This window comes from Fulmarus glacialis, unplaced genomic scaffold (genome assembly GCF_000690835.1).
Source record: "Fulmarus glacialis isolate BGI_N327 unplaced genomic scaffold, ASM69083v1 scaffold31897, whole genome shotgun sequence".
In the NCBI taxonomy this organism is placed as follows: Eukaryota; Metazoa; Chordata; class Aves; order Procellariiformes; family Procellariidae; genus Fulmarus; species Fulmarus glacialis.
The window spans coordinates 547-12,061 of NW_009221809.1; the positions used below are offsets into that span (position 1 = coordinate 547).

An 11,515-nucleotide genomic window follows, 5' to 3' on the forward strand; every position below is an offset into this window, starting at 1 on the left:
GGAATATATTTTCCACCTTTCACCGCCATATCCATCTCCCTCGGCACTGTCAGACTTTGGTGTTGTATCACTGCTTTTACTGACAGAGGTCATCCATTTCAAGTCTGCAAATCAGCATTTCGGACGATATCTTAACTTTGTTTTCTTCGTCTCGCTGCTCTAGCGGTATCCACGAAACAGGGTGTTATGACACAGATAGAAAGTTAGCACCCGCCTCGCATCCCTTAACGCAGGTACTGTGCTTAGGGGTCTGATGTCCCGAGACAGATTTTTGGGTCTTTCGGCTGCCTGGTGCCAACCTGGGGTGCAAAGGCAAGAGTAGGGCATAGCTTGGTAAGTCTTGGTACAATCAGAAAGTTTAGGAAGTATCTTGGGAGATGCAGGAGCCCATTTGCATCCAGATCTGGGAGCAAGCTCCTCTTTCCTCTGTAGACAGACACTTTCTTAGCAAATCTGTAGCAAAAGACAGGAAAGAGCTCAGTATGGCATGGTGGGGTTCTTCAGTGGAAGGGGGAGGTAACTGACTGCTCACAAGAGGACCCTGAGAGTGAAGACTGAATCCCGGTCTTGAACTGAAAATCCCAAGGAAGTAGTGAAGAGAACAGATCCCCAAGTGTGATGTGCTGTCAGACATGCACACTGCCAAACGGCATGGCTGCTATGTCCTGAAACACCAAAGGGCTTTTGAGAAGTTACCTGTTTCATACTGCACCGGAGAGAGGTGTCTTCAGTCTAGAGGTGAGAGGCTCTTGACTCATGAAAATCCAAAATGAGATTGGATGTCATCTTTCCAACAGGAGATGGAAAGGGGAGGTATTTCTTTTAAGTATCCAAAACATGGAAGAGTCCGGATGCCTGCAGCAACAGCACGCTGTCTTTCAATCTGAGAGCATATGCCTTCTACGAAATGGTGAGATTTTCTTGGTTGGCAGAAAACTGAGCTTTCTCAGGAGTTTGTCTGAACCAGCTGTTGCTTTGAATGAAGTCCAGGGAAAGTTGGGAAACAGCTCTTCTCACATCTGATGTGCAGTTAATGCTGGGTGTCATCAGCCTTGGAGTAGTCTATCAAGTCCAGGAAGATTCAGCCTCCCACTGCTACTCAGCACTGATGCTGAATGTAAGGAGCACGATAGGACTGTGAGGAACACATCAAATGTCAGCTTCACAGGTGGAAGGCAAAGTGCCCTATGGAGGATGTGGACTCAGAAAAAAGGTCTTGAAGCTGCAGTGGTGTGAACTTGCCAGGGTCAGAAAGAGGATATGGGAGTTCCTGGGTCAACCACATCAGATGGCGTGAAGGACTTCTGTAATGTTCATAAGGGTATCTGGTCCTTGTGTGTGACTTAAAGGAGATCACCCACTCAGCGTCTGAGCTAGAAACCTGCTTGATCCTGCCCAGGAAAAGCACAGCAGACCTTCTTTGGTAGCTTGCTCAGGCATGTGAAAGGCAGAATTTCTGGTGGTGGCTGGGAGGGGTAGTTATGCCAGCTAATGTCTACTCAAATACAGGCGAGCAGTTGGGTGAGAGATGTTTTACTGTAGAAGGATGAAGTGGTTACTATGCTAAGAAAGAATGTAACAGCTTTCTTCCTAAATTTAGAAGGGCTTGAAGCAGGCAAGTTCAATGTATCTAGCAGATGCATGTGATGAGTTCACGGAGGTAGATTATGGGGTTGCCAGGCCACCGTTACGATTCCAGTATCCCTGGGACTCTGTCGATGCTCGTGTGTATGTGGCCAAACATAAGAGCCAGAGGCAGCTTCTATATCAGTGGTGCTTTTCCCACCTCCAGCATGGTTAACCTTGTGGCACTTGAGAAGGAGCTCTTCACATCACTGTTACAAAGATGGCTCTTGCACTAATACAGAAAGAGAACTGTAAATTATGTGCAGAATGGTGGCAGCCTGGGAACCAACCATGCCATCTTCTCGTTGCTCCCTCCCCTCCTTCAGGGAGTTGGGAATGTTCTGACACTTCAAAAACTGTGAGCATGGGGTCTGTGCAAACACTGCCCCTTAAAGAGCACAGTCACAAGGGGCTTTAACGAGGCTGCTGAATTTCCTACTGCGGGCGTTCCCTTGGGCGGATAGTAACAGAAGACCCAAGACTTCAGCAATGGGGATGCATCTGGTAGGTGTGACCTACTTGGCATTAGGCTTGAGCACATGTGCTTTCCGAGACTCATACTTGTTTGGGTAAAGCAAGTGAAAAAAAAAACCAATAAATTTTGCTTTGGGAAGGAGATAAAGAAAGATGAAGCAAAGTCCATGGCCACATCAACTCTCAGATCGGAGTAGTCGAAAAGAGGCTGAACCTTAGTCCTTCTTCTGTGATGGAGATGATAATAGTCAATCTTCTGAAGGTCCCACACAGTCTGTTGGCTTAAAGGGTGATGTGAGTAATGGAGGGAGACGAGGAGGGAAGAGAGGGAAGTAATCCGTTTTGCACCAGTGAACATGCAAATATTCTGTTTTTCTGTCCCACATTTCGTCCATGCAGGAAATGGAGCCAGTGTGATGGCTAGGTCACACTTCGTGCTTCTCATGTCCTGGCGCAACGTGGTAGCATTGCACAGCTGAAGACCCAAAAGATCTTGGGAAACATTTAATGGTGAGGAGGGCCAGGTGATGACCACCAAATGCTAATACCATCATCATTTCTGTAAGATCTGAAAATCCAGGGGAAAGAAAATACAAGAGAAAGAGGAAGAAGATCCTTAAAGCACACCAGAAACTGAGAGTGCTGGTTCTGACCTGGCCTAGAGCTGGGAGATAGCTCCCAAGGGATTTCCAGATCTGCGGATTTGACTCTCAGCAAAACCACTCGCCCGCTCTCTAACGCTGGGTGACTCTCACTTGGAAAGCTTCCCGTGCACACGAGAGCTGCTTTGTCCGCGGGGAAGGGCCATGCTTCCTGTTTTTCTACACCATTGCTCCCTCCTCCGGTTTCTTGGGCAGGTTGGCAGTCGCTATCGCGTCTGGGTGAAGTCTCTCCTTTGTTTGCTCTACTGTTTCGCCAGACCAACTTCCTTAATTTTTTTTTTTATCTCCGCGTTTGTTCTCTGACTGCCACGTCGCCTGTACGTTCATAGGGCAAGGTGGCATGAGGAGCTGCCAGGAGTGCAGGTGTGGGTTGCTTGTGACAGATCGCAGAAAAAAAAATAGCTGCGTGATATGTGAGTTGGTTTTGTGGTTACACGTAAGGCAAAGATCTGTTTCAGGGCATCTTTTCCTTACTGCTGGAGAACAGGCATTGTTTGGGCCGTGTCCACTTCAATACCTCTGTAGTAGCTATTATACCTGAGAGTAGTGTTCGTGACTAAACTGAACAAAGTCAAAGTTTGCTTTGCTCGATGGTGCTCTTGCATATTGATCTATTAATCTATAGGTAATGACCAAGAAGTGATTCTCTGAGATGCAAGACTTAAAAGCGGATCTGGCCTTAACCACGATTTTGTGGTTAAGAGGCAACAGTCTTAAGAGTTGACTTCCTCGCTCTTTCAAGGAAGGGTCTTGTGCCTTTAAAAAGAAAACCAAATGCACACACAAAAACCCCCAAACAATAAAAGCCAACATCTATATATAATATGCAAAACCTACAGGGGACCGCGCAGGCTGACATGATGTCACTGGCTTTCTCTGCCAGCCTTTCACACGCCTCAGAGGCGAAGGCTCTTTACAGCAGAGCTCTGTGGTTTCGCCTGTGATTGCACAGAGCTGTGCTCGGAGTCACGAGGCTGCCGCTGCTCCCCAGCCAGCCCGGCTCTGCAGGAGAGGTCTACTTGTGGACCAGAAGTGGTTAGTTGGATGCAAAGTCTCTCCTGTTGCCACTTAACGCTGTTGTTTTTTTGAAGTCTTTGCCAGGCAGGCTTGGGGGAGGTCTGCTGAATACAGTATCTATGTGAGAAGAAAAATAGCCTATTTAAATGTCGGTAGCTAAGCCCAATTCCTGTGCCGAGGGTACATGCATATGCTTGTGCAGTATGAGTAATGACACAACAGACAGGCTTCAGAAATGAGGCCTCATATTTAAATACCTCTAAAAGTCTCAGCTGAGTGTAAGGCCTTTCCAAATGTACACTGTCCGTGCAAGCACAGCTGGGATGCTTACCCTAAAGGGCAATGGAAGGATTGTACAGGTAGAAAGCATCGTCAGGGTGCATCTGCCATTGCATTATACTGAAGAATGTTTGTTTGCTTTGCTGTTAAAACGAAGTCACATTACTTCAAATTCTGTTGCTATGGGCAGGCTGACAGAGAACAGGAACTCAGTGGGTAAACCTGGAGCACGTCTCGGTGCAGTGGGAGTGTCCAGATGAGTGGGTTAGGCTCTGAAGTGCTGGCATGGGAAAGCCTGAGAAGTCCCCCTTCTTTGTCCGTGGTAAACTTGCCGGCGGCAGGGCAGGACTTCATCAGCTTTAGGGACTTTTTGTGACTTCTCTGATATCATCTGTTCCAGGATCAGGGTCCTCAGGTGGCCTTTTCCACTGAATAACTGCATGCTTTCTGGCTGGGTTGGCAGGTGACAGGTGTTTGCTAATCTTGATCTAGCTTGTAATTTATGTGCTTTTTTGTTTGGTTATTCCACCATGCACAAACATGTTGCAGTACTTGGATCACCTCAGCCTCCATATAAAGCTCCAGCTAACTACTCCTATCCTAAACTAAACATGAGAGATTCCAGGGAGAAGTAGTGATGATTGGGATGCTGGCTTAGGGGTTCCTGTTTGACCAGCCCTGCCAAGCATAGCCAGAGGAGGATATTGATCGTGGTATGAGCTATCACAGAAACTCATCCTAAAGAGCAGCAGTCTATACTTTGGGTTCTTTCTATATCGGATACTCGTGTAGACAGCCTGAATGGAACAGCGTTAATACCGTAACTCATCCACTGTCAGGTAAAACTGTGCTGCTCTGTGATTTAAGCATATCAAGGATAAACTCACAAAACAAGGATAAACTAGCTTCAGAAACATCTCCAAAAATTCTGCAATATCTGGGTGTTGTGCTGCAACAAGTAACATTTGCAAGAGATGTGTGGAGTATAGTATGTCAGCTACTGTCTGTGACAATTTAGGAGTTCAGGAGTTGCGTTAGTGCACTGTTACTGGCATCCCAGTGATGTAAAAGCAACAGCTTGCTGTTGCTGGTGTTTGCCCTTTAGAAATGAGTATTGTGTTCAAGTTTAGCCAAATAAATTTGCTTCTCGACAGGCAACATGGTGGAGTGGTGTTTACCCCAAGATATTGATTTGGAAGGCGTGGAATTCAAATCCATGGCAAGCGGGTCCCACAAGATCCAGTCAGATTTCATGTGAGTATGTCTGAGCTGTATTACTTCTTCCTTCTCTTAGCTGGACATCTACATCACCATCCCTTAATTCAGAACATGCAAGAAAAATACCATCTATGAAGTTAAGTTCCTGCATAAACGTGCTGCTAAACTGTATCTAGCTGAGCCAAAGATACTCTTCAGATACTCTCAACATCGGATCAAATACCAGGTAGTTGTGTGGGATTTGCTGGATGACAGCTTTGGCTGTGGAGGCCAACTGGTGAATGGGGCAGGCCAGCTTTTCAGTGGTGTGCAAATTTTAATGCGTATTGGGCAAATCATACTGCACTGCCACTATTGGGACTGTCAGCAGAGGCCTAAGATGAAGGGGAAGGAATGGCAGAATGGAAATGGGAAGGATTTTGCAGGAACTGGACTTAGAAAAAGTCTAATTCTAATTCTGCCAGTGCTTTTGAATCCTTTAAATGTTGTGATAAACAGTCCTTGCTCACTTTCTTCTCTGCTAGCTCCTTCCTTCAGTGGAAAAAGATAACCTAGGAATTTTCTCCATTCCCATCCTTTTACTAACCCAGTGTTGCAATGCAGCAATGTTTTGCAATGAATTACAGTGTCACAATTCCTTTTGGTCAGGAATAACAGTTACTTTCTCAAAGGCATATGAATTTACCCTGGCACTCAGCTAGAGTATGCTTCAATGTGTTGGCACCCAAAATATGACTAGGTAGCTAGACTATACTCACATCTTCATGCACTGTAGGCTCTTCTTCCTTGGAAGAAGGGCACTGCATTGACTGGGTCCTGCATCTTCTGTTGGTCTTCCTTCCAAGTTCTTTCCTTACTTGCGTTCCTTACCAGCCTGTGACGTGGCTGGTAGGGGCTTTAGTGGGAACTCCTGCCTAAAATATCCTGCTTTGTTACTGAGACACCCGAGTCCTGCCCTCAGCCCTTCAGATAGCAGGGTGGAATTTCAGGGCGTTCCTTAAAGAAGGAACTGCATTCCCAAATCAGTATTTTTAGCAGTCAGTTACGTTTCTTTCTTCCCCTTCCCTCTTTTTAACACTAATCCTTCTGTCAAATGTTTGTCCCCAGTTATTTCCGGAAAGGGCTCTGTTTTGGCCTGGCCTGCTTTGCCAACATGCCTGTGGAGAGTGAGCTAGAGCGTGGTGCCCGCATGAAGTCCGTGGGGATTCTCTCCCCTTCCTACACCTTGCTTTATAGGTACATGCACTTCCTGGAGAACCAGGTCAGGTAAGTTCCCTTGGGAATGGGACTGGCCACTCCCCGCCTGGGAGAGGTAACATTGCCTTGATGGAGAGCGGTTTTAGGCGTGAGTGAGAATTTAGCTACAATGCTGAGCTATGATTTCCTTGAATGACTGCTTCTCCAGAAAGAGTTACAGGTTCACAATGGGAAGGAAACAAGTAACTGATTAGCAGCAATCTGTGCGTTGCTAAACGGCTAGTCAGATGCTATCCAAACCCTACTTATTTTGTGGGGAGATAAGCATTAAGGGAAGAGTTGAGAGGACAAGAAGTTCCCCTTTTCTCCTTCTGAAAACCATTTTACTAAGGGCTCACAAAAGGCTTTTAAACCTCTTGGTGATCCTGGCTAGATGTATGCTTCAGCTGTGTTGAGCGGACCTGGCAGGGAAAATGGTGATGGTAGAAGGGAAAGCTGTTCCTACGTGAGCGTATTTAAAACAGGATCAGTCCAATGCATACATCAGCTCGCTGTCTGCTTCAGTCCTGCCTGTGTTCTCTGGCTGCACTGAAAGCTGGTGTTACTCCCGACGCTTCGGCTGCCCTCCTGGATAAGTCTGTGCAACTGAGGCACCCAGGGCTCCTTTGCTAGCTGGGAAAGCAGATGTTGGCTGGGGGGCAAGGCACTAAACAAGTCTGGAGACACTACAGATCTCCCCTTTTTTCCTTTCATTTCCAGACACCAGCTGGAGATGCCAGGGCACTACTCCCACCTAGAGGCGTTCTATGATGACAAGAAAGGAGTTCTTCCTGATAGCAAGGGCACCCCCACCTCTCAGCAACCTGTCCACTGGCTGCCATCCATCCACAGATACATGTACCCAGAGATGAAGGTGAGGCAGGTGCTCTGAGGCTTGCAGGAATGTGCAGTGTGCGGCTGCTCCTTGCTGGTATCTCATACTTCTTTATATAAGCAGTCACTCCAGCGCTTTGTAGGCTGCTTTAGATAAGATTTTGTTACTTGGGCTGTTACAAGCGGCTGTTCTCTGTCACTGCTGTGTGCTGGTCTTGCTCCCACATTTAGACTTAGCATCTGTGCATGTGTCCCTGTTTCACCTCTGAGCCGTTTTCTTCCCTTTCCCTCCACCTGCAGATCACACACCCTGCTGGCTGTATGTCTCAGTTCATCAAATTCTTCGGTGAGCAGATCCTTGTGCTCTGGAAGTTTGCCCTGCTGCGCAAGCGCATATTGATATTTTCACCACCCCCAGTTGGAGTTGTCTGCTATAGAGGTATGTTTCCAGGGACACCGCAGAGTTCTGATCTAGTAGGCTGAAGCACTGCAGAAATGCCTGTGGGTACTGAGGGCATAGACATGACGCAGGTCTTCAAAATCCATTGCACCCATTCCTTGTGAAGACACCGTTCAGCCTGCATTTACCCATTTCCTACAAAATGCTTTTCTTCAGGCCTTTCTGGTAAGGACACACCCGGCACTGTCAAATACAGTTCCTGTCAACACAGGAAAGGAAGAGTGCTGAATGAATTTGTGGACTTAGGACATGGGATTCCTATGGGAGAACTGATTATTTCCTACCCAAAACAGGATGTCCCCACTTGAGAAGTTCTGGTGTGCAGGGGCATTTCAAAGCTCCAACCCTTGTTTTCATAGAAGCGTGCAGGAGAACCGGGTAAGCGGGGTTCAGAATGCCCTTGAGGGAATAATGAAAGCATCTCAAGACGTACTTCTTTTGTCCGCAGTGTATTGCTGCTGTTGCCTTGCCAATGTTTCTCTGCCTGGTCTTGGAGGAACTGTCCCAGAGTCCAAACCATTCTTCTATGTGAATGTGGCAGACATAGAAATGCTGGAGACAGAAGTATCATATGTGGCCTGTAAGTATAATGGATTAGGCATGACATTTTTAACTTCAGGCTGCAAAATGTCTTGAAACACCAGACTGTGGAATAAAACTAAATAGGATGTGCATGGAATGACTAACTACGAAAGCAGGAGAGAACAGTTGGTCTGCTGGGAAAGCAACATGCTGCTCTGAAAATCTTCTCCAATTTTGGCAGGTACAACAGAAAAGATCTTTGAGGAGAAACGGGATCTCTATGATGTCTATGTGGACAACCAGAATGTGAAGACACATCACGAGCACCTGCAACCACTCCTGAAAATTAACAATGCTGACAAGGAGAAGTACCGACGGCTCAATGACCAGAGGTAATAATAGACATCTGGGTGGTCCTGGTCCTGATAGGAGAGCAGTGCAATGTGGGATAAAGAGGACACCGCTCCTTTGTACCTTCCTTCTTGTTTTAATATTTTCAAAGTTTCCCACTGCTTCAGCTCATCTCTTTGAGATTCTGGTTCCTCTGTAGCTGACTGGTATGAGAGCCCCTGGGCACTCTGCACACATACGATTACTCTGCCAGTGAGCTGATGGAGCAGACAGAAGGCAGGAAGAGAAGCAGAAGTTGTGACTCACCATTGGTCCACCACTGATCAGCAGCAGAACTGAAAACATAGCCTGATTTCCAGTCCAATGCCTTATAAAGACTACCCTGTTGCCTCAGATATCGGGCCAATGGTGTTAGTCTGATTGGTCTCCAAGAAATGGATGTGAAGTTTTATTCGTAATCCTTACCTTCATGTAATGCTTTGAGGTTCACTGTAGGTATGTGCATTTAATCTCTCCCTTCTCTCAGGCAGATGTTAATGTATTCTCAAGAAGTGGGTGAGGATTGTAGCTCCTGTGAAGAGGACCTTTTCATCTTGTGAGTGGCTACCTCTAATACTTAGTTGATCACTGTTAGGTTTAGGGAGCCTCTTTCACTGATTTCGTGTTGCACTGGTTTGGCATATTATGATGCATCATGGTTAACATAATTCCATAGTCAGCTCTCTTCCTCTAGAGATCCAAGAACCAAACTGGCTCTTCCTCTTCAGATCATCCTCCTTTCAATTCGAGAGGCCAAACGCAGCCGTATTAGTCTCCACTGGGGTCTCTTAAGTGCTGGGAGGGAGAAGGGAATTTTAATAACAGAATTAGAAATGCAAGAATACCCTCCCATTTTTGAAAACATAAGCACCATAGGACTTTTCATGCCAGAACATTTGGCTCAGGAAAGGACAATGTCTGTGGGAAGCAGGCACTGTACCACGTGGGGGGAGGTGCAGTGTGGAGATAAGACCTGCATGGGAAGAATCGGCCCGTTGATGTGGCTAGCTTTGTATCTGGCAAACAGCGGAACCAGAACTGGGTGTAGAGTATAAGGTAAGGAATTAGATGAAAACCACACCTCTACCACCTTCACTGCCTGTTGCTATTCTTCACAGTCTGCAGCAGGTGAGAAGTAAAGGGATGAAACTGTGTGAAGGGCTGTCGGGGCAGAGCTCTGATCGCTGAGCTGTACAGATGTAGTCAGAGCTCTTTGTGAACAGCCTTGCGTGTTCCTAGGAAAGTTCTAGGTAAGAAGTAGCTCTCACTGTGTTCTGTGCCAGTAATGGAGAATTTATTTACCCGGTGGCTTACTAGGTGTACGACAACACTGTTTCCTCCTTTGCATTATGGGAGCTATAGGTCTGATGTACCCACTTGGTTACCACAAAGTACACATTAGCTGATAACGTGGCTTGCTTCTGAAGAGTGAAATGCCTACCATAAATCAGCCAGACAGAAGCACTGCTGTAAATTAGAAGTTACTGCTTTATCGTTGTTCATTCTGGGTCGTCCATAGGGTGGATGAAAAACTACTACAGTGTCACCTAAGAAGATTCAGCCTGGAGAAGAGAAGGCTTTGGGGAGACCTTATTGCAGCCTTGCAGTACTGAAAGGGGGCTTACAAGAAAGGTGGTGGCAAACTTTTTAGCAGGGCCTGTTGCGACAGGACAAGGGGGAATGGTTTTAAACTAAAAGAGGGTAGATTTAGACTAGACCTAAGGAAGAAATTTTTTTACAATGAGGATGGTGAAACACTGGCACAGGTTGCCCAGAGAGGTGATAGATGCCCCATCCCTGGAAACATTCAAGGTCAGGTTGGACGGGGCTCTGAGCAACCTGATCTAGTTGAAGATGTCCCTGCCCATGGCAGGGCCGGGGTTAGACTAGATGAACTTTAAGGGTCCCTTCCAACCCAAATTATTCTATGATTCCATGATCTATGATTAAAGAGGGTTAAATGCAGTTCTGGAGCTCTGCTGCCTGTTTGGTAAATATGCTATCTTTTGGGGGGTTCAATGCCATCATCTTAGCTGACTTTATCCTATAGGTTTTTCATGGAGCAGAACAACCGCATATTTCAGACGCTGATGGAGGTGTCAGCCAGCCAGGACAAGACACTGACAGCTGACCACGCACGAGGCATGGGCCTGGATCCTCAAGGGGATCGAAGTTTCCTTATGGACCTGCTGGAAGTGTATGGCATTGATGTTATGCTAGTCATTGACAACCCCTGCTGCACTTAAACCAAGGGCAAGAGAGATGGGGAGCAAAGAACACTTAAAGACTACCAGACATTGCCTAGGAGGATCACTGGAATTCACCACAGCCACTGGACAGATCTCATTTTATTTAATAACTTTATATGGAGAGTATTTATAATTTTAAAACAAAATGTGATTTTATTTTCTCCCCCTCAACTTCCCAACGAGTACCTGCTCCAGGTTTTGTTTGGTTTTGTCTCCCTTTCTCTTTCATTTGTGTTTTTTTGTTTTGTTTAGATAAGACCAGTGGCACCTTTGCACCAATCCTCACTGTTGTCAGTGATAGCTAGGTTTTGGCCTAGCCTGGATACCTGAGGGCTGAAGACTTCAGGAAAGCACTTTGTCTGATGGGGACCGATGTGAAATGCTATAGCTGAGCTCTCAAGACTTGACTGGAAAACCCTCCTATCATCCCCCCTTCTACTTGGGGACTGAAGAGAGCTTCAGCACAGGCTGTTAGTGGCCCAGTCTCATAAAACATCTCCTGTCCTACCATGTTTATTGGTGGGGACAGGTAAACCAATGATAAAAAA

General features: G+C 46.4%; 1 protein-coding gene across 1 annotated transcript; it reads left to right on the forward strand.

Annotated features, from left to right (window-relative positions):
* Positions 1 to 837: 837 nt before the first annotated feature.
* Positions 838 to 10,964, forward strand: KIAA1147 (KIAA1147 ortholog). Its single transcript, XM_009581239.1, has 9 exons — positions 838 to 910; positions 5,213 to 5,312; positions 6,384 to 6,542; positions 7,233 to 7,386; positions 7,647 to 7,785; positions 8,255 to 8,386; positions 8,570 to 8,720; positions 9,206 to 9,274; positions 10,769 to 10,964. The coding sequence occupies exons 1-9, from the start codon at positions 838 to 840 to the stop codon at positions 10,962 to 10,964; spliced, it is 1,173 nt and encodes a 390-aa protein (XP_009579534.1).
* Positions 10,965 to 11,515: the final 551 nt, after the last annotated feature.